At 36.7% G+C, this 24,787-nt stretch overlaps 1 protein-coding gene across 1 annotated transcript in view; it reads left to right on the top strand.

Moving 5' to 3' along the window:
- Window positions 1–24,787, top strand: part of nav3.S (neuron navigator 3 S homeolog) — a 386,349-nt gene that overhangs the window by 120,829 nt on the left and 240,733 nt on the right. The window contains exon 3 of the mRNA XM_018255933.2: window positions 2,395–2,779. Within this exon, the coding sequence (XP_018111422.1) occupies window positions 2,708–2,779 (72 nt within the window). The 5' untranslated portion in view covers window positions 2,395–2,707. The remainder of the gene's footprint in view (window positions 1–2,394; window positions 2,780–24,787) is intronic.

Below are 24,787 nucleotides of genomic sequence, written 5' to 3'. Positions count from 1 at the left end.
TATATATATAAAAAACAATATATATATATCAGCAGTGAATCTGAAAGTATGTATGGAAACTTTTCTAATACTATGGTGACTAAAGGTGGTCATACACTATAACATCCACTCATTTAGCGATGTCGCCAAAAAGGCAGGGCAATATTTGGCGGGTGTATAAGCTACATAATCAGTCTAAGGGACCCAAATCTGCATCTTAAATCTGCCTGTGTATGACCACCTTAACGTGGTATGTACAAAAAACTGGGGAAAGTTAAAACAGACTTTACAAAAAGAAGCAAGGATCAAATAGATTGGAGTGAGATTGGAGGCTTGACAAAATTGGTCTGAATGTTACCTATGTAGGTATGAACTTTTTCTAAAGGCTCTGAAAGCTGGTATGCTTTACAGAGGTCTTAAATGCTTGAAATGCACGTTAAGTGATGAATGCTGCTTTATCTAGTGCTTTTTAAGGGATATATATAAATGTAAAATGGATACAAAAGGAGCTAATTTTGGAGAAGCATCTGCTGCAAACAAATGTTGTTCCATGATGCATTTTATTACAATGAATTACTACACTTTTGTGCATTTGTTTTCTACTCACTTAGAAGCCAAGGGCAGAAGGTTAAGAGTATTATCTTTCTCATCTTATGTCTGCAGATACTGTATTTTATTTTTCGTACCAAAATGTCAAATGATGTGTGCAGCTTCATATTTTTTTTTTTAACAATAGACTTATTTTGATCTGAATCTTCCCAGTGAGCTCTTTCGATTGATATCTGTAGTCTCATCTGTGTAAAGGCAAACTGCTTTATTAATTTGACATTGTGTCATCTGTCCAGTAAAGGGAAAAAATCTGCAAAATAATCAAGGAAATACGGCACCAAGGGAATGTTATGTGGCCTGATACATGCAATTAGCAATCTAGACAGTCTGTCTAGCAACACTGGATAATACAATTGTCTCTGGCTGACCTCCACTTTGCTTCTGGTTCTATATTTGCAAAGAACTATATTGACAAAGGACTGAAGAGCTAATTAACAATAAACTGTTTATTACCCTTACCTTGCAACTTGGTATAAACTTGGTATAAAACTGAATCCATTAAGCCTATTATATATGTAAACAAGATACCAATTGGTAACAAACAAATTTGTCAAGCAGATATGTCCAGAGAATGATATATTAAGAAATAGCTATGTAGGTATGGCCTTGATAAAAATGCAGACCAGGTGCATTTATTCTTTTCTTTAAATGACCATGGTTCCTGTGGGGGCTGTAAGTTGTCTCAGCTGTTCTCAGAATGTTTTGAGATTTTTGAACATGGAAATGTTGAACTCAACCAAAGCAAATCAAATAATATCATGACTGAAACCATGAAATTTGTCATCCGCTTCAACACCAGTTTCATAGCATTCCAAGTAATAGTGAATGAAGGCAATCCACTTCTACAATCGGAACAACTAGAAAGCTTTATTTCATTTCTCAAATATTGTTCCCATGTTCTACCTTAATACTAAAGAAATACTGAATTTGTAGTCAATTCAATCCACCTTTATTACAGGCACAACTATGTCTGAACTTAATTCCTTTATCCTTAGGGTTTGCTGCATAGACTTTCCAAGTAAACATTTTCTAGAATTACTTTGTTCTTTAGTTATTAGTGTCTGTTCCATGAGCTTAATCCATCCACAGATTTTTCTGCAACAAAGTATACCCTGTTACTTATTTTTTATCCTAAACAAGACACTCCTTAACCCCCACCAGTATGGTGAAACACAGTTGAGGTTACTGTGGCCGGCAATGCTTCTGAAATGTAATGGCCTCAAAACATGCCAAATTGCTCCCAGTGGGACTATGGATATATACAAAAAGCATCTGAAATGCATCATTATGTAAAAGTCCCTCTGTAACTTCCCCGCATCTCTCACCATTTGTTGGTAAGCTCCATTCATCTGTCATTGGGCTTATGACCATCAAGGCAAATATGCCATAAGTTATTTGAGAGTTGATTGAATTGCACTCAAAATTAATATATTTGAGAACAGAGTGATATTCTTTTGACACCTGACTTAATGCTGTATTATGCTGCAATTTGGTGCACATCACATCAATTGAGCTGCAAGTTGAATTAACAACTTAGGAAAGGATGCAGAAATCCCCCACTGATTAAAGACAAGTTATTTTGCTGCCTTGTTCATTGTATAAAGCCCTTTCTTTAATTGTCATGATTGCCTGCGTTTTCTTGAAAATTATATTTTATTATGACACATTTACTAACCCCCCCCAAAAACAACTTGTGGGGGGGGGGTTAATTGATGGAATACTTTTGGGGCCATATAAAATTGTGCATTATATACAATTCTGCAGGGTTATTGATTAGGTGATGTAATTCACTGTTTCTCTTGACAGGTTTATAGACAAGATGTAAATCTTCTACAGGATGGAAAGAAGTGAAGAATACGAGAGATAGCAACTGGGGTTTCAACACTGGATGGATAAGTGCTTTACACAGTGACTGATTTTTAATGCGATATGCTGATACTGAAGGCTCAGAGACAGAATTGCATGGTTTATTGCCTCTGTCTTCAGTTTTTAATCATTCCCTGAACTCCGTAAAGTTCAGAAAATTATTGTGATGGAAAAAAAGGCACCTGTCTGTATTTGCAACTCCTGAATTGTGGATTAGTTTGCTGAATTTCCACAAGGGCAGAAGTTAGATGTGATGGATTTATCTTCAGAAATGAGCAAGCATGGAAAGAATCCGATTAATCATAAGCTTGAAGATCAAAAAAAGGTAAGGCTTGAATAAAATCGATTGCTTTATGTATATATCTAGTTTGCATCTGAAGTCCTTTATGGATAGAAATGGGACAATTCTCTTCTGAACCTGGTAATCAGTCTGGTTATAGATGTGGCCTGCATGATGGATAAACCATTTGACTGTTTATTGTATATTCATTAGTTGTGTGTTTGTATGAATGTATGTATATATATATATATATATATATATATATATATATATATAAAATTCCAGAGGGTACCCGCATTCTAATTCCAATATCCGTTTGTGGGTGCTGGGTCAATGGAAATTGTATAATTCTTATAGAGGGACAACCGCACTCCGATTCTTGTTTTGAAAAAACTCTTTTATTTATTCATCACTCGTCCATCCAACGTTTAGGCCCACATTGGGGCCTGGATAAACGTTGGATGCACGAGTGATGAAAATATGTATATACAGTATATATATGTATATACACACACACACTTACATACATTTTTGCAATCAATATATCAGCTCTAAGTTTATAGTGATGCCACTACTAGTTGCATAGGAAATAACATTAAATTCACAAAATACTTAGTAATTCTTGTAAAATGTATTTTTTAATACACAGGTATGGGATCACCCGTTATCCAGAAAACTCCCAATTACAGAATGACCGTCTTGCATAAACTCCATTGTATCCAAATAATACAAATTTTTAAAAATAATTTCCTTTTTTCTCTGTAATAATTAAACAGTACCTTGTACTTGATCCAAACTAAGATATAATTAATCCTTATGGGAAGCAAAACCATCCTGTTGAGTTTATATTTTATGTTTAAATGTGTTTCTAGTAGACTTAAGGTATGAAGATCTGAATTACAGAAAGATCCGTTATACGGAAAACCCAGGTCCCGCGCATTCTGGATAACCGGTCTCATACCTGTAGTAGAAAGGATTCATCTTTCAAAATGTACATGGTCCATTTTAACTAATGAAACATATATATATATGCAAATATATATAAAGCAAAGAAACTTCCGCACACATAGGTCTTGATAAGTGAAAAAAAGCTGGTAGATTTATTTCAACGTTTCGGCTTACAAAATCAAACCGTCATCAGGAAGCATCCTGAAGCTTTTTTTCACTTATCAAGACCTATGTGTGCGGAAGTTTCTTTGCATTATAGATATGAATTTTCTCAAGTGGTGTCACTACTTGAGAAAGGCTTCAGTACAGAAGCCGAAACGTTGAAATAAATATTTTCTTTTTTTACACCTTTGAGAAGACCTGAGAGTGCGGTTTTTGTACAATAATTGGTTTACATAATTTTTGAATACTGCACCTAGGCAGCTGTCTTTGCATACATGAGTGCTCCAGTCTTGTGAATATATATATGTGTATATATATATATATATATATATATATATATATATATATATATATATATATATATATATATATATATATATATATTGATCCAGTTAATTGGAGTCGTTGGGTAATATATTTATTCCATTGTTCTAAAACTATTATATACTATTGATCGGACTCAGAATAAATGTCATCCACTTAAATACACACTTAATTATGCAGGTTTGAATGTGCGTGTATTCAATATTTTATTAAAGGGATTCTGTTATGATTTTCATTATGTAGTTTTTATTTCTAAATTATACACTCTATTATTACACTGCAAATAGTTCACTCTACAATATAAAATTTCATTCCTGAACCAGCAAGGGTATTTTTTGTTGTTGTTGTAATATTGGTGTGTAGGCAGCCATCTCAGGTCATTTTGTCTGGCCATGTGCTTTCAGAGCCATCACTTTAGGATAGAACTCATTTCTGGCAGACTGTTGTTTCTCCAACTCAATCTGACTGAATTTGTCACAGTGGGACCTGAATTTTGAGTGTTGTTCTTAGATCTACCAGGGAGCTGTTATCTTGTGTTAGGGAGCTGTTATCTGGTTACCTTCCCATTGTTCTGTTGTTAGGCTGCTGGGGGGGGGGGAAGGGAGGAGCTGATATCATTCCAACTTGCAGTACAGCAGTAAGTGACTGAAGTTTATCAGAGCACAAGTCACATGACTGGAGGCAGCTGGGAACTTGACTATGTCTAGCCCCATGTCAGATTTCAAAATTAAATATAAAAAAATCTGTTTGCTCCTTTGAGAAATGGATTTCAGTGCAGAATTCTGCTGGAGCAGCACTATTAACTGACACATTTTGAAAAAAGTATTTTTTTCCCATGACAGTATCCCTTTAAAATATAAAGTTGAATCCATGTCATAAGCCAAAATACTGGATATATTAACAATTCAATTAATGTGTATATCTGTTACCCTGCAGTCCCCTAGATTGAAATATGACAAAGTATACAGTATAATTTTGAATTCACTTCCTAGATGAACCCTGTTTGTGGTGGGACATTAATCAGCACAAAATGGTGTGGGTGTGATAATGCTGAAACATGTGACTCGAATAGTTACTATACAACATCTGCTCTTGCTTTGTATTTGGTATTTTTTTGTTCAATTAATTAGAATTTCACAACTTTCATCCACTTAAATAAACACTGTCTTAATTATGCAGGTTTACATGTTACAGTATTCAATGTTTTATTACAGCATGAAGTTGAATCTATGGCATAAACCAAAATATTGGATATATTAACAATTCAATTAATTTGTATATCTGTTACCCTGCAGTCTCCTAAATTGAAAAATGACAAAGTGTACAGTATAATCTCGAATTCACTTCCTAGATGAACCCTGTTTGTGGTGGGAACTGAGATTAATCAGCACAAAATGGTGTGGGGGTGGTAATGCTGAAACATGTGAATCGAATAGTTACTATACAACATCTGCTCTTGCTTTGTATTTGGTATTCTTTTGTTCAATTAATTAGAATTTCAAAACTTTAAATTTTTGCTGTGCAGCTGCCGCAAGATGTCTACCTTGTAATGTTCAGGTGCAGATGAAAAGGAGGATCATTTTCTTTCTGTAAATAAATATTGATCAGGCAAAAACACACAGTAATATATGTAGAGACAATCATATTTTTGAGCATTTTAAACAAGGATAATACATTTGTATTAACTGATGTTTTGCACAGACTAATTGTGTTAAGATGAGATATGAACTGGCTGCAATGGCAGAATCCTTGCAAAACTTTCTGAATCTTTGAAACAAGCAGTATATATTCATGTATGTTGATTGTACAGTGTTGGTTTTATTGTTAAAGATTTCAATGGCTTTATTGTTAAAGATTTCAATACCAAAATTGCAGTTAAAACTGTATTAAGGATATTTCTTTTGTCTTGCTTACATTCTGCTAATAACGAACGTGTATTTACAATAAAGTTAGAACGGGGGTTGCCAAATGAAAGAAAATGGAATTCTAAGCATATTTTTGATATACAATCATTAAACATTTTCAGTTTTTTTTGTTGTAAATGTAATGTTTAAAGCAATATCTTTCTGTTCCCTATACTAATAACTATTGAAACAATAAAGCAGGAGTCAACTATTAACAGACTTATGGAATTGTTGTAACGGGAGTCCTTGCTGGGGGAGATCTGGCTTCTGCTTCATTATTTTAAGAGTAAGAACTAGCAGAATGTAGTAAGGCTGGGGACACATGAAGAGAGAAGCAGATCTGCTGCCTTTGTAGCTCAGTTTATCTTTATCTGCACTGAAGAGTACAGCTTCCGCTTGAGTGTGGGTACACTGAGCAGAGATAGGCCTGAATATGCATGCTTTCATGTTTTTGTGCTGTACCTGCACTCCAGTGGAAGCTGTACTTTTTAGTGCAGATCAGCATAACTAGAGAAGGGAGTGGATCCACTTCTTTCAGCCTGCAGAAGAAAAACAGGCTTAGAGCAGCAAAGCCAATGCTCTGTGTGTCTGAGGGCAAACTTTTTGTGCTTCTTGATGTTTGAGTCCAGCTAGGTTGCTTTGTCTAAGGAGAATTAAAGCATTGTAGTATCCTGCTTTTTAAAAATATGCTACAAGCAATATCACTATTAACTGTCCCAGTTATGTGACCAAAAATAGAATATACAGTATGAAAGTATGGACCCCTAATGCTTGATGATATTCCTGAAGCTATAAAAGGAGACATACAAATACAATATATAGGTATTACAAAATGTTTTTTTAGTCATTCCCAAGGCATGTGGACATTTAAAAATTCCTATGACTTTACTACAAAACTTACTGCTACATATTGTTGTAACACTTTCATTTTTTTCAATAGTTCTTCAACATTTTGCTTAGATCCATTATTTAAAAAAAATCTGATATTATTTAACATGCAAAAAATCCTATCAAGCACTGTTGGAATATGAGTTCCTAGAATGTGTGGGTCAGGAAAAACCCGCACCTGACACTAACCCACAAAACCTTAAAGGAGAAGATATATAATTTTTACAATTGGGCTTCCAAAAGTTAGGCACCCCCAAGTGACTACTTTTAAAAACTGCAAAGATAAAATCAAACCCTACTGTAGTAGTTAATTAAGTTGCTCTTAATTATTTTTTTCCTCTTAAGATACTAGAGCTTTAAACAGGCATATATGCATGCCTTAAGTTTCTATGAAAAAGCTCCACATAGATACATTATGCCATCCAGTGTTTAGATGCATAGAAAGAACGACATGCTGTTTGAGACTGTTTATTTGCTTGGTTCAGCATCTTAACAGTTGTTTATGTTGGCAGAAATGCCTGTAATTGAGATAAATACTGGTTTGTTGGGACACGTTTTATTCTGGGATTGAATGCTTGATTTCATTGCTTGTAAAATACTTTACTTCTTATGATTTAGTGACAATTACTTTTGAATAATGCACCACAGAGAGTTTGACCTTTATTCCTTTTAATTTTCTATTCAGGACACGGTTTTTATATTCAGCAGTGCTATATTAAACTGATTATATATATTGGCTAGGGCTTCATGATGGCACTTTCTCTCAGTCACAACCCCTTCTGAACTTGTCCTATTAGATAACTGTATTACACATAAGGGCATATTTATTATGCTGTGTAAATTTGGTGGGATAATACACCACACATAGGATTTGCCGTGTAAACATCTTTACTGTGCCATAATTGGTGTTGCAAAAAATAGTATAGCACTGCCTCTGTTGGTGTGTATAAGCCACCATAAAAGCAGGGACGTTGTGTTTGGTTTATTATTATTATTATTATTATTATTAAGATGTATGTCCTTGCTTCCTCCTTCCAGTGAGAAAATTGTTGTAATGTATCCTATGGACACACAAAATAAAGATGTGTCATCAAATATAACTTGGGGGGTTGTAAGGGTTAAAGAAGCTGCAGTTCTCATAAAATATCTCACATTTATATGAGCAATATAAACATGTTGATTTCTTTTTAATGTGTATACAACACTTTTTTCTGCTGCCTATGGGAGGTGGTGAAATTACTATGATCATTTTCTGTGTATTCACTGTGCCACGTTACACAATGAGTTGTGTTTACCTAATTTGCCTGAGTTTATTGATGACACAGTTAAATATAGTCTATTGCCACTATGAATACCTTTGAAATATGTGAAGGATACCCTGTTTTCCTTTTAATGAGCCATGCACAAATATTGATAAACAGGGGCCTCTGACCTCTGATCCCTCTCCCACAGGAACTTAGCAGCTGTGTCCATAACATTCCCCACATCCACTGTGGCATTAAAGGAAATTCTCATGAACTGTCCAGGTCTCTCTATACAGATTAGTATATGCACCATTCTTTTCTGGTACCTTTGGGGTGACTTTGCTTCTGCTCTGTGTAATTACTGGAACAGATGTAAAACAGATATGCATCATGGGGGTTTAAAGGAGCTATTTACCCCTATGTTGAATAAGACTGTTATTCTGCCTGTTGTTTAACAGTGATCCCTAACCAGTAGCTCGGGAGCAACATGTTGCTCCCCAACCCCTTAGATGTTGCTCCCAGTGACCTCAAAGTAGGAGCTTATTTTTCAATTCCAGGCTTGGAGGCAAGTTTTGGTTGTATAAAAACCAGGTGTACTGCCAAATAGAGCCTCAATGTAGGCTGCCAGTCCATATAGGGGCTACTAATAGCCAATCACATCCCTTATTTGGCACCTCCAGGAACAGTTTTCATGCTTCCCCAGGTTAGGGACCCCTGGTTTAAATGAATAAATGTCTATTATGTTGCAATACTGGCAGCAGAAAAGACTATAGAAAGGATCTGTTTTATTATAATCTTTATATATTGTATATACAGCTCAAGCTAGTCTTTGTCACATGCATGTCCATGGTACAAACCTATATACTATAAAGGGGGTGGGGGGGTGGCCAAAACCGGAAAACACTGGCAGAGTTCAGGTTGCAGCATAGCACTCAGCAGTATATTTTGATTTAGAATTTACAGCCCTGAAAAGCAAACAGGGTTCCCCAAATGCTTTTGCCATTCACAGAGTCACACAATATTACCATCTAATGTATTTACCTTTGTATATTATGGCAACTAGGGGGCAGTTTCTCAAAATATGAGATTAGAGTTCACCACAGAAAAACTCACCCACTTTCTATTCATTCCTAAGGGATTTTTAAAATTGTATTTACCAACGGGTGAAATGAGTTCACTGTTTGATAAATAAGCTTCTACAAATCCCATAAGAATGAATATAAAATGGGTGAATTTTTTCTGTGATGAGCTCTAATCTGACATTTTGAAAAATCTTCCCCTCAGGGGTAGGTTGCCAGTAGACTCTCATTTAGTCACTCCTGATTAATCAGGTATGGTTAATGTGATAGGCTGCACATTAGCTGTCACACAGTCAACCCATTACTCATCTATGCAATCTTCAGCGATTGCCAATTACTTGCAGTATAGAATGGCAGTTGTGCATTTCCCAAGATACATAGTGGAAGATTTATTAAAGGTCAAGATGTTCTCCCTTAGCTCAATCTCCACTTCAAAACAGTTCTTCTCACATATCGAGATAATTATTCTATTCAATGGTCACATTAGCCATTAAATTTTGGAGCTAAGGAGGTGAGCAGCTGGCAAAGACTATTTTTGAATGTATAGGGAAGTTGTAAAGAAAGAAACTGAACTAAAGGGGGCTTATTATTATTTTTATAGATGGACACACTTAGTTCCCCCATATTAAGAAAAAATCATATACATTTATGAAGTGTATGTACATGTGGGTATATATCTAAAAGGTGTTTCCCTCTCAAAATGTATTCTGTCATAATGGAAATATTGGAGGAATCACAACATCACCAAAAACATGCTTATATAAACACCCAAAAGATTCAACTGTGCTGTGCGACTAGGGGGATAAGCAAAGCAAACTACGGGTGGCCATACACTATAAGATCCACTCGTTTGCCGAGCAGGACAATATCAGGCTATTTCGATCATTTGGGCCAAATAATCGGATTATTAGAAGACATGCTTGTTTGGCATTTGGAGGGAAATATTGAGCTAATCTGATTGTTCGGCCCTAGGGCCAAACAATTGGATTGCAATGATGGTACCAATGGGACAAGGACCTCATCAACTAGCTGATACGGTCCTCAATCAAACCTGTCTTGATTGATATCTGGCCTAGATATCAGTTGGGGTTAAACTGTCTAAAGGACCCCCGAATCAGCATCTTCTGCCAGTGTATGACCACCTTAACTTAACGGATAATTGTAGTAGTTGTCAATTCATTGGTTAATTCATCCAAACAAAGTCCACTCTCAGATAGGTGCTATAATTAATGTATGATTTTCAGTTGGATTGCACATAAGCAGTATTAATACCTGTTATGGTAATTTTCAATCATGTCTGTTAGCACATATAGAGAGTCATATGTAAAATCTGTTAAATGTAGTTTATGTAGGGGGCTGATAGTAAGTACTGATCTCCTTAATGGTATTTGTTCAGTCTGAATGAATAGCACAAGGAAGAAAATATTTCAAAATATTTCATTTGAGAATTTGTGAAATCTGCCATATTTTTATGACATAAACACTGTGAACTGCCACAAGCACAAACTAAAACAACCATGCTATTTTATTAACTTGCAGTTAGCCATAGAGGATGTTCTCATTTGCTTTTACTGATTGTGTTTCTGTACTGGTGCTAGATGCTTTATTGCCTTATGTTAATAAATGAGCATAAAGTGATCCAAAGCATAGTTTTTTTTTTAAACAAACTATATTCTATTGTAGTGGGACAAAAGAAAAAAAGTTTTACTGTTTGACACAAGTAAGAAATGAGTTTGAAGTCATCAATATATTGTTTTTCAAATCTTAAACTATGACTCCCAGGAACATACAGATTTAGAAAAATGACAAGCAGTTTGTTTTTTACATTTAGAAACTAGAAAATTTTTGTTTAAAAAAAACCCAATACATAGTTTACATTGAGAGTTAAATCTGGATATACAGTCACAACATAACAATGGAAATATATATTTGTAAAATTTAAATGTATGTGGTCCCTGTATTGTCTCTGGTTCAGTTTCTCAGATTTTTCTGGTGCTAAAAAAAATCACCCAAATTTAACATTGCTTGTGCCAGGACCAGCGCTGTATTTCAGTTAGGACCGAAGTGTGCCTCCAATTTGTGGAAATGAAGACATACACAAGGCTGTGTGTGACATAACTTCCGATTATGCATGACTCCACTGTCCACTACCATGCTACAATGTACACAATACCCCTTCATCCCCTCCACTCCACTGGGTTCACAAAGCAAGATTCTTACATCGGCTTGGGAGAATTTCTATTTTTATTGTAAAATTAATCTACTATATAGGCACTCAATGGCTTCCCCACTACATTTGCTGCCCTAGGCACAGACCAAAGGCATAAAAAATGGGGGGGTTTTGAGCTATAGAGCCAGCAGACTCTGCAGTCCTCCCTCTCCATGGCCGCAGGGTCTGCTTTCTCTATAGTTATGCCACTGTCCAATATAACTGGACTCACAATATCTCTCTGCCATGAAGACTGCAATTTAATCTAAGCTTTCAGTACACAGTAAGATTAACTCTTCCCATCAATCTTTGACTGGGCCCGAATCAGCAGTTGGTGAGGTTGTAAATATGGAGTTGGACCCATGGGTGAACAAAAAAGCTGTCAATCCATTGTTAGTCAGGCACATTATACATGCCGTACCATATTTCATATATGGCAGAATGTAATAAAAGTCGGTAACTGAAAAATATTTGCAATTTGAAAAGTAATGCCTTTGTGTGAACAAATTTTTCTTTGCACGACTTTAATATAGCTTTTGCGAACCCAGAAATCGTTTAGCGACCAATTCCAACAGTGGAAGAAGGTTTGCGAATGTCATAGTTTGCACCAGTGCGCAGTGAATGTAATAAAATGTCTAACAGAAAAAGTTATGTTTGCTCCAAAAGATTACAACAATTTCAAGCACTTTTTAAAAAATCCTATTAAAATGCAATAACAGTATAAGGAAGAGTATTACTATGCAAAATGCTAAATTTTTATTCTTATTTGTGCAAAATTGTTTTGCTCTTTGCAACTTACATTTGTCCAATAGTGTGCATAGCACTGCGACGGATTGCTAGCAGTTTTGTCAATTTGTGCCTTATTTATAAAAGTGTTGTAAAGAAAGGGACTATTATTAATTGAAAGCTTTTTCTTGTAGTTTTTATACATTATACAAAATTTGCCCATGTAACAAAGCTTCCTATAACGAGAAAAATAGATAAGGTGGCTCCTCTTGCTTGGGGCTACAACAGTAATGGAAAGCTGGTGCTCTAAATGCAACTGAGAGGGAATTGAAAAGGTTTTCCTTTGATTGTCTGTAATCCATTTGATTTGAAACCAGCAAAAAAAGAAATGTCCCCCTGTGAATGATTAAAGAATCCCAGTAATTTCAGGAGTTGTGTTTACGTATACTTAGGGGCAGATGTATGAAGGGTCGAATATCGAGGGTTAATTAACCCTCGATATTCGACTAGGAACTAAAATCCTTCGACTTCGAATATCGAAGTCGAAGGATTTAGCGCAAATCCTACGATCGAACGATTCGAAGGATTTTAATCCAACGATCGAAGGAATATCCTTCGATCAAAAAAAACTTAGGCAAGCCTATGGGGACCTTCCCCATAGGCTAACATTGAGTTCGGAAGCTTTTAGCTGCCGAACTAGGGGGTCGAAGTTTTTTTTAAAGAGACAGTACTTCGACTATCGAATGGTCGAATAGTCGAACGATTTTTAGTTCGAATCGTTCGAGTCGTAGTCGAAGGTCGAAGTAGCCCATTCGATAGTCGAAGTAGCCCAAAAAACACTTCGAAATTCGAAGTTTTTTTAATTTGAATCCTTCACTCGAGCTTCATGAATCGGCTCCTTAATGTTAAAGATAGATATGTAGATTTTTCAAGTTTGTCTTTCTGTATTTCTAGATCTATGTTGTCCTTTATATTGGCAAATGCACTGACAAATATTCACTGTTTCATAATACTTTATGCAACAATTTATAGCTTCTGGTACATTTAATTAGTGTAAAGTGCTATTGCAAATTTCTGCATCATATTACAATTCCGGCACAAAGATTTATTATGGGCAGTGCAGATACTGCAATGTCAGCCATATCAATTATAGAAATGTTCTTGCCAGGATTTAATTACACAAAGCAACATCTCTTTAAATATCCATACCTGCATTATTCTCTTATTTAATGGACAGACATTTTGAATAAAATGAAATATTGCCTACTTGAATTGAAAACAGGCCTGTTATGAACTATAGAGAGCGCGAGGAACATAACTGAGCAGCTGAATGCCTCATACTTCCCATGTAATACTTGATAGCTGTGGGAACAAGTGCTGCAGATTAAAGAAGCTTGTATCATTAAACCCATGTGATCTTTGCTAATGTATAACATATAGCAGATACAATGCTGTCTATGTCTGATTTTTGTTTTAAATTTTTCACATATTCTCGGTATTTTCCGTTATTTGTTGAGTACTGATAAAATTGCTACATGTTGAGTAACTTGCAGGCACCTGGCTCTAGCGGAACTATAGCTCCTTGTAGCATTGAACTACCTTGCTAGAGGTTATAGTTCAACAACTGTTGAAGGCTGGAAGTTGAACATCCCTGCTATGATCTATTGCAAATAAAAAAAAATCTGGTTCTGAGAATTTTGATAGACACGTCAATCAGCTGTACCCTTTAATATGGCACTTTAAATGCTATTTGGTAGATATGTCCCACTGTCCACAGACCAAATGATCAATAGACTGAAATGCCTTCTCAAACAAACAATATAAAAAAATGCTGCTGGGACATTAATAGTGACTGCTGGTCTTTCTGCACAAATCAACATGTTCTGAAACAACTTAGCAAAGCATAATCGTAAAGCGTGTGGTAATTAACACATTTAATATCACATTTAATTATCAGCAGCCTGACTGGGTATTAGGATTGCCACCTGGCCGGTATTTTACTGGTCTGGCCGGTAAAAATGATGGTGGATCCCAATGTTATTAATAGGGAAAAAAGATAAATATATGGGAAGGCCGGTAAATTTTTCTAGAAAAGGTGGCAATCTTATCAGGGGCACTCGGCCAATGAGGCAGCCTGAGGCGCTCGCCTTAGGCGGCAGTGCCAGATACATTTCCAGGGTTGGCAAAAAGCCGCTCCTGTACTTTTAAGAGCCAAATTTCCATTTTTGAAACCGGAAATTCGGCTTTACTAGTGCGGGAGAGCACAGTTGCGCTCTCAGCACTATTGTTCCTGCCTCGGATGCCTCCCGTGCAGACGGGTAAGCTGGCGAGGGAGGCGGCATTTTGAGGAGTCGCCTCAGGCAGCTTCTTAACCGGAATCGCCGCTGAACCCTACCGAGTACTGATGAATCTCCAGTGAGAAAGAAACCATGAAACCTCACATACAGTAAAATACTGTATATAGAACTGGTAGTGGAAAGAAAGAGTAGAGAGAAGGACAAAGGTTTGGGAAAATTAACTTTGCAAAGAACAAAAGGAAGAAAAAGATCAAGCCAGTGACATGCAATGGAGAAAGGGTGTAGGAAAGTTCTAGACATTAAATTGTCTGGGATCTTTTGAAACAAAAATGGTAAGTGGTGAATAAGTATACATTCCAGTTGTATCAGAAACCTGATTTTTTCACATTTTAAGCTGCTATTTATTTATTCTTTTGCAGTATTTTCTGTTACACTAACATGCACAAAAATTGAAACTTTTACATATTGAATTATTTAAAACAGTAAGACAGCCATGATTTTTCAAATTTTGTGTACTATGTAGTGTTATAAGAGGGTTATTTTCTGCATTAATTCTAGATTTTACTTTGTGTGGAAAACATAATTCTGTCTTTAACTTTTTACATTACTTCACCTATAATTGATATCCCCTTCATCATATAAAGCCCCCCATCCCAACCTGTAGAGCACATACAGATGTGTTTATTATCATCATCATTTGGCATAGTAAATAAATGCTGGGTTGCACAGTGTTATTTAGATTCTACAATGCACTTAAAAGCAAAACACAAATCTGCATTCATGCGATGAACATACATACTGTATAATGCTCCTTTAATCTGAGTCTTAATAGTAATTTGGCAAAATTGCCAGTTAATTACTATTTAACATTCTTATCACATAAATACAATGATAAGCAGAAAGACAAGTTACAGTTTAATACATTGCCTTCCAGCACTGAAGATGAATGATTTCGTCTTTTCTAGTAAAAGAGAGATGAATATAGGGTGACTCGGGCTATTAAACTAAATTTAGCCACTTTTACAAGTCATAACTGCCGTTTGTTATGAAATTGTTGTACTCGTTTACTCATACCTCCCAACTGTCCCTTTTTCGGAGGGACAGTCCCTCTTTTTACAGCTCAACCCGCAGTCCCTCATTTGTACTGGAAAGTCCCTCTTTTCTCTGCACTGAACAGCCAGAAAAAGAAACAAAGTTTCTCACTTAATTGGCTTTAAGCAGAGAGCACAGATCAACTCAAATAAGATACTTTGTAACAATTTTGAGACACAAAAACACAGTTTAGATAAGGAGAAATATTTTCAAACTTTCATAACCTGCCAAATTTTGTAAAACAAACATGGTAATTAGGGGGTGTGGCCACAGAAAGGGGTGTGGTAAAAAAATTGCTGCGCTACATGCGGAAAAATTTTTTTTGTCCCTCTTTTTACTTCCAAAATGTTGGGAGGTATGGTTTACTTACTCTAGTACAGGGATCCCCAACGTTTTGAACTCGTGAGCAACATTCAGAAGTAAAAGGAATTGGGGAGCAACACAAGCATGAAAAATGTTCTTGGGGTGCCAAATAATGGCTGTGATTGGCCATTTGGTAGCCCCTATGTGGATTATCAACCTACATCGAGGCTTTGTTTGGCAGTGCACCTGTTTTTTATACAACCAAAACTTGCCTCCAAGCCTGGAATTCAAAATTAATCACCTGCTTTGAGGCCACTGGGAGCAACATCCAACGGGTTGGAGAGCAACATGTGCCCTAGTAGTTTAATTCTGTTGCAGATATTAGCAGCTACATTTTATCCTTTAAACTGACAATAAAAAAACATAGCTTTTCAATTTTGAATTCAGACATCCTTTGCCAACTTCCTCCACTCCAACAATGTCGTTTTCCTCCTTCAGTAAAACAGTATCTGCTACTTTCCGCCAGTACAGTGATCCCTGCCCTGCTGTCAGAATTTTTTAATTCTGTTGAAGGACAAATATTTGTTCAGGGCCTCCCTTCCTTGGCTCTTAAAAAGGCACATACACAGGTATAGGAGCTGTTATCCAGGATGCTCGAGACCTTGGGTATTCCAGAGAAGAGATCTTTCAGTAATCCCCATGGCTTCTACTAGAAAATCATGCGCACATTAATTAAACCCAGTAGCACCAATAAGGATTCATTATATCTTAGTTGGGAAAAAGTGCAAGGTACTGTTTTATTATTCCAGAGATAAAAGAAATAATGTTTGATGTCTGAATTACTTGACAAAAATGGGGTTCATGTGAGATGGCCTTCCCTTAATTTAGAGCTTTCTGTATAATTGGTTTTTGGATAACAGATCTCATACCTGTACTGGTAATCATTAGTGTATCAACTATTAACAGCCCTAACAATATCTAGAACAGCAAATGTTCACCCCAAACATCACCCTAATTCCCCATCTAGCTGGCTGGCAATCAGAGTGCAGTAACAAAAACAGAATATCTTTAAATAAAATATTTTTACAATATTACAATACTGGATAGAAAAAAACAGTATCAGGATGTCAAGTCAAATTAATTAATTTTTATTTTTTGGATTTTAATGTTTTTTTGAGCACAAGTTCTTTTTTGTCACAGATTCCCTTTTAAAATGCAGACATTGCTATTCTTTATAAAATGATTAATAATATATTTTATGTACCCCGTGAGAGCCTTCCCTGTCTAGAATCAGGGACCTTTTGATCACAAGCCATTTGTCTCCCTGAATGAGGCACAGAAGGCACAGAAGCACACTGTTTAAATAATTATTTTTGCCTGAATTTCTATTTGTGTCCTGAGATCCTGAGCCCTGATTTGTTATGTCATTGTGTGTTTCAGCCCTAGTTCTCCAATTCCCAGGGTGTCAATAATGGCATTAGTATGTGATTCTCTAGACACAAGCCAGTTGCATGTGTGTTTGCAACATGTGAATGGAACTGTGGCAGGTGTTAATTCCAGGACTCCCTTATGCACATGCCCCTCATACTTTCCATTTTGTGTGCAATTGCTCAGAACAAGCCGAAGCACAATGTTGGCAACAGTGCAAATACATTTGTTAATAGCATTTAATTGTATTACATTTGCACTGCTGCACTGTTATAAAATAGTAATAATTTGTATGGTTAAAAATTTAGAAAAATATGTATTTCCCTAAAAAAGAGTTATGTACACATTCACATATGTTTTTGTTTAGACCCAGGACATCCCTAAGATATGCATGTTCAGTAGTATGAGCTGTATTCAAGTCTGTCAGAATACACCATGACTGAGTTTAAAAAACATTGAATGAACACTGAATGAGATTAAAAAAATAGTAATTTGTAATTTTGTTGAAATGGTCGAAATATATATCTTAAAGATGTGCTTGGGAGCAGCAAACGCTTTGCTTTGCTGGTCTTTATAATTGTGTGTAATAAATCTTCTCTGGGGAAAATCTTTGTCTCTTTGGTTTATACAGGTTTTATGATTTACAATGCTTCAAATTGACATCATTTTTGCATTTTATTATTTATATAAATATAAACACTTTTTAAAGTATCAGTCCTTCCAGGGCCACCATCAGAATTTGAGCCCTACTGTTGGCCAGCACCTCCCCCCCATGTACAAGTTTTAAAAAAAAAAAAAAAAAAACCATTGGTGGCCATGGCCCTCTCTACAAGCTAAAAAAAATGGTGACCAGCCCCCCCCCACAAGTTAAAAACATTGGTGGCTAGGGACAATTTTACATTCAAAAAAACATTGGTGGCCAGGACCCCAAACAAGTTAGAAAAGTTGTGGCAAAAAAGAGCATTGTTGTTCAGTGGCCTTCATCCTCCTTGGTTAGCAGTATTCGTTGTACTTTTCCATCATAATTTCTTCATTATTTTCCAGAGCAGTCTTCATATTTTTCCATTGTTCCTTCTGCAACATGGTCGGGCTCCCCTTAGAAACCCGAAGTTCCCAACAACAAGAGGTAGAACAATCACCTCTTTGCCCCCCTGATGGTGGACCTGGGTCTTCCCCAAGGGACTCCTAACATTTGGTGCTCTTTTTTAAAAATGTACATCATGTCTCACTCCCTAGCCAATTTCTGGCATCTTTTAAGAGAATGCCATTCTCTGGGTGGCTACAGGGACGCTGCACCAATGAGGTAACCAACACCCTACTGCCACAACTGCTGCTCCTGGTAACTGGAAATTCAGCTCTCCTAGTGCAAAGAGCACAATTCTGCTCTCTGCGCCAGCATAGTGGACTCCCCCCCCCGGACAGGTGGCAATAGAAACTGGTGGAAATGTTGTCAAATATATCATTATATTTGTACCAATAGAGTTTAGTAAACCTCTTGTACAAGCTTACATATCGCTGATGTGATGCAATAACATAAATACATAGCAATAAGTTCACTGACAAATGTGATCACAGTTTAGTAAACAAGCTCTGGCATTCTTTTCTGGAGCAATCATTATAACCTTCCTCTGCCCTTTAGTAAACCGTGTAGTAGGGATAACTAAGCTCATACATTGTAAAACAGAGGGTGTGATCTGCTCTGTCTGATCTATATTCAGATATTTTTATCAATAAGGACACACCGGTACTATGATTAGCTGTCCAAAATCATACTTCGCTATTAACATAAATCAATTTAATCTAGTGCCATAACTTTAATGTGATCCAACCCAATAACAAAGGGTGTATGAATGTACTTGAATATTTGCTGAAGTTAGTGGTCTGTAAATCATTTTAGAATAAATCAATGCAAATAGGTCATTAAGTTACAGGCAGAATTGCAGAAATTGTTAAGTTAATTGATATTGAAATTGTTAACTGAGCAAGTCTTAAGTATCCTATGCTATGACTCCAGATTGTAAATCTTTTGAGCCTGTCAATGTAAATTTTACAAACATGAGATATATGTAGATTAGACATAATTAACGGCTAAACTAAAGGTATTCAAATGATAGTTATTGATTGAATCTAGGGATGCACCGAATCCAGGATTCAGTTCGGGATTTGGCCAGGATTCGACCTTTTTCAGCAGGTTGCTGGCCTGGCCAAACCAAATCCCAATCCTAATTTACATATGTAAATTAGGGGCGGGTAGGGAAATCACGTGATTTTTATTCACAAAAGAAGATTTTTTCCACGTTTTCCTTTCCTGCCCCTAATTTGCATATGCAAATTAGTATTTGGTTTAGGTTTGGCATTCGGCCAAATCTTTCACCAAGGATTCAGGGATTCAGTTGAATCCCAAATAGTGGATTCAGTGCATCCCTAATTGAATCACTAGTTATTTACATTTATTTCAAATTGGTATTTTTTCAGGGTCATATACAATTTTCAATATGTTTAAAGATTAAAAATAGTTCATTATTTGTATATATTGCTATATTGGTTCCAGTTACTATATGGCACTATTAGGTGGGGATCCACAGTGGAGGTTCTAGAACAGGTTCTCCACTGTGGCACTTGAAGCTGATTTCATTAGACACAATATATGGATAAAAAGAGTATGCCTCTTCTTTTTTGGTTGATGTGAGAAGAGTGAATGATGCCAGGGAATCTGAGGCTTGCCACTTCAGTTAGGTTCCATAGTCAATTGTAAGGGTAGATAGTGATAACCAGATTTGTGGAGTTTACAGCATGTGGTGTGAGATAGTGATAGGCCAGTTAGTCTAGCTGTTAAGGCTCTAACAAGGAGTCAGGAAATGGCCTGTCCCTCAGCAATACCTAACCAGACATGGACCCAGAGTAAGAGGGAACTAGATTTAGTAGGGTCTAGTACTTTGATGCAATGCTGAACCATGTGCCTGTAGTCTGTACAGTACAAAGCCCCTATCCTGAAGAGAGAGGTAGGCAACAGACCTTCCCAGTGGCATGTTTAGACTTGTACAAAAGGTTCTATTGGAGACTGTAAATAAAGTTTTTCTGTATTAATCTGCAAGACCATGTGGATCTCTGGTTTATTCTCCTCTACGTGTGCAACTAAAAGTCTCCTCTGTTTGTGACAGTGGTTTTTACCAAAAGGGGTAAATCAGACAATTATTATTATAAAATGTATTTTGCTCCATGTTACATGTATGTCTTATGTACTGGAAATAAAGTGTCCCATTCTTAAACTTATACTTTTATACCAATATCTACTTGATTTCTGAACAACTGGAGTACAGTCTTCCCCTGCTATGGTACAGAACATTAATTGTTTTTGGCAGAATTATATTAATTAACAGCAGCTGACATATCACATGCCTCATTTCATCATTTGTCACCAAAACGCAATGCCTTGTTCTGTTATTCACAGAGAAACTATAGATAAACTGTAGTGGATGTTTATAGTTTTTGGGATATGGATGGTTTATGAGTATGTTTCCTCAACCATACATAGGGGCAAAATTACTAACTTCCGAAAATTCGCCAGCGACGGCTTTGCTCACAGCGCAACACTTAGCCAGGCGTAGATTCACCAGGACAACGCTAATTTACAAAAATCCTTGTTTCGTCCAGGGCAAAGAACGCTGGCGAAGTTACATTAGCGTTACTGCGCCAAGCAAAGCGCAGTTGCGCTAGCGTTGGCTAATTTGCATACAGCGGGAAGTTAAAGTTGAATGGATGTATATGTTGCAGCAAATACATTACACTACAGAAGCCCGGAAAACCTTAATAAAATAGAGTTGTTATATTGCCCTACACATGAGCCCAGTGTATAGTTTACAGTTAGGGATGGGCAAATTTTTTTGCCTTGTTTCGCCGTGGAAATGACGCCCATAGGCTTGTATGGCAGCGTGCAGCAAAAAAAAAAAAAGACGCACGTCAAAATAAATTCGCCGTGCAACAAAATTTTTTTGACGCCCATAGATTTTAATGGGCGTCAGCGACAATTCACCGGCGGCAAATTTTTGGCGAAACGGCTCAAATTCGCCCATCCCTATTTACAGTATGTGCCATATGTCAGGAAATGTAGGGGGGAAGCCGGTTACCCCAAAACATTTTTATGCTCTTTTGCAGCCTATCACCCTGAAAAAAGGAAAAGACACCAGTGTTTTTTGGGACTTTGGGAAATTTTTCAACAAAATTTTGAGGAAGTCCTATCTCCTCTGTTGCACTTCGCCTGGTCTGAGGTGGTGAAGGCAAGTCTGGCACAAGAGGTAACGTTCAGTAAACTCCGCATCTTAGTGAATTTGCATAGTTACGTCCATTTGCCAGAGCGCAAATTCGTCTAGCGTTAGGGAGCGAAGTACCGATAGAATCTCCTTCGCTAGTGAAGTTACGCCAGCGACCGTTAGTAAATCAGCGCAGTACCAAAATGACGAAAATTCGCTAGCGTTAGTCACTTCGCCCTTTAGTAAATTTGCCCCATAGTTTCCTTGTATGTCATTCAGCTTTGCTGGTTACAGTAGTGCCTTGTAAATTGATGACTCATAGCAGAAATCAGCTATTGATTTTTTTTCTTATTATCAGTAACAGATCCCGTTTAAAGGACAATTACCCGGCAATGGAAGGTAATACTCAAACTACTTACAAATAAACACACTTTAGTAAAGCTCATTGTTATAATAAATGAGTTGCACTGGACACATTTAAGAAGATATTTCATTTACATAAGTTACAAAAGTAATGCTAGTCTTTATGTTACACATACACGGCATTCAGATGTTTATAATCATTCAGTATTGTATAAAATAAGAGTAACACATGAGAGCTGCACAACAAATCACATTTCCATTAACTTTTAGTCAAGGAAATCTCTGTGGTTCCTGGGTAGCGCAAGCATGTCTTTGTTAGAAAGTGCATTGAACCTGGACCATACATCATGAAGGGCAATAGTAACACTGGCCTATAGTCAGTTGGTGATGTTTGATGTATTAGCTCAAAGACTCTCCCTTTTTTTTAGATTCTATTATTTTCTTGTCCCTTCAGTGCAATCTAATTTGAGCTCTGCTTTTTAACTAACTTTCAATTACAGTCAAAGTAAATTATTTTCCTATTGTTGACTTCTGAAGCCCAGACATAATTGGCTCATAATGCTTCTGTTTGAGCCATACATTTTCACTGAAAAAGCGTAGCATGCTGAAAACATTATTTCTGAGAATTGCATAAAATGGTAAAATCCAGTTAACCCAATAAGTGCTAGCATTGTCTTTATAATGCAGTAGTCTTCTTCCCATGGTTCAGCCTTAATTTAATTTGGCAGTAAATTGTCAGCATCTCTTTCCTTTTAAATATTTCAGAATGAAAATAACCCTGATTCTAAATTAATAATTAAGACATTGGAAAGAAACCCTTTTATCAAAACTAAAATTAAGTGCACCCAGTCAATTGTAAATGGAAGAATAATAACTGTTTGACCAGAGAAACCTTTAAAGGCTATTGATAATGCTGCTGCTATTACTAATGAATTAATAAACCATTATATGGTATTAACCAATAAAAGCATTTACATTAGTAACAGGCATTGTACTTTTTCGTCACAGTAGAGTTTTCACTGTGCTCCCTAACTAAAGCCTTTTTATAGAGATTGGTTCCTAGGTTGTCTTCAGTAGTGAATAAACACATGTAACTGTCACTAAAAAGGCCCATACACAAAAAGATCTGCTTGTGTGGCGAGAGCCCTAGGGTCCAATGATTGGATCACATGACTGGTAATGTAGGCTGTTGGACCAAACACCAGCAAACCAATGCAGTCCTCACTATGACAGCAATTTTAAGCCTACCCAATCGACATCTTGCTGATATTCAATATGAGGCCCGTCACGAGGACCCATAGACTAGGCCATAAGCTGCGACTTTGTCTGCCAACAACATTTTCTCAGCCTGTGTAAATATTTTATTAGGGGGGGGGGTTATTTACTAAAATTAGATTTTTTTCTAGTCAAGTTTTAAAGGGGAAAAAAAGATTTAATATACCCCAAAGCTACTAACAATTAGAATCTGATAATACTCTGGCTAAATCATGCAAAAGTCAAGTAGCAGGTGGTCCCTCTTACCTTTGGAACAAGTTTTATGCCGTGTTTCGTGGTTCTTGAAAGTTTGGGCTGTTTGTGCTGGTTTTCATTCAAAAATTTAGTTTTTCAGGTGACAACTTGAAAAAGTCAAGTTTTTAGAGCATCGGTTTGAAAAAAAGTTGGACTATTGTAATTCATGCTCGATTTTTTTCACAACTTTTTTCTTGAGAAAATATATTGATAAACAAGTTTTAGTACCGTATATACTCGAGAATAAGCCGTCCCGAGTATAAGCCGAGGTACCTAATTTTACCTCCAAAAACTAGGAAAGCTTATTGACTCGAGTATAAGCCTAGGGTGAGAAATGCAGCAGCTTCTGGTAAGTTTCAATCAAAAAATTTAGGGTTTCTGCTCCTATTGGAGGTGCCGGCTTCTCGTTTTTGGATGCCGGTGAATATTCTTGGAGACTATTTTTGGACGCTGGCAACTATTCTTGGACGCCGGCTACTATTCTTAGACGTCGGCGACTATTCTTTGTCGCCGGCGACCGCTTTTGCTCTTGACCCGAGTATAAGCCGAGGTAGAGTTTTTCAGCATATTTTGGGGACTGAAAAACTCGGCTTATACTCGAGTATATACGGTAAATAGCCCCCTTGATGTTGCATGCCCCATGGTCCATTGTACTATCCATTAGTTTAAAGGGACTTTAATTCTATTTAGGAACTGGGGTGGTCATTACTTTATAAGTCTGTAAAGTTACAATTCCCTGTAACTGCCAACAGAATATGTATTACACAGGACTCATTTAAAGTGAGCCCTTGCTGTAGGAATGGAGAAAAGAGGTTAGACACTGACTTCACACACACACTGAACACATCTTAAATAATTCGGCACCAGTTCTTAAAACATATTCAACCTTTTATTTGGTGGAGTTTTACAATCTCTCAAATGGCACTTAATACATTCACTTTGCACAGACGGGGTATTTGTTACAGCTTATGGTAGGACTTATTAGTAAGTTTCCAGTCCCTTGAGTACAAGGTCCTTTCAGTTGCACTTAGGGTTGCCACCTTTTCTGGAAAAAAATACCAGCCTTCCTATATTCTTGCCTTTTTTTCTTATTAATAACATTGGCAGCAAGCATAATTTTTACCCGCCAGGCCCTAATTGCGCTCCTCTTTGAATGTCTTTGCTCCCAAGCTTATCTGCTTAAGTCCCTACTCTGGTGGTGACACTTTGGGTACAAATCCAATGCTCCTGGCTGCACTGCAAACTATATTCAGCCTTTTCTCACTCCTAGAGTGCAGTATTACAATGTACAGCTATTCCTGTATTCTTCTCCTTCTGAGACCTCCTA

Source organism: Xenopus laevis, chromosome 3S (genome assembly GCF_017654675.1).
Source record: "Xenopus laevis strain J_2021 chromosome 3S, Xenopus_laevis_v10.1, whole genome shotgun sequence".
NCBI lineage: Eukaryota > Metazoa > Chordata > Amphibia > Anura > Pipidae > Xenopus > Xenopus laevis.
This window is presented reverse-complemented; position numbering and strand designations above follow the sequence as displayed.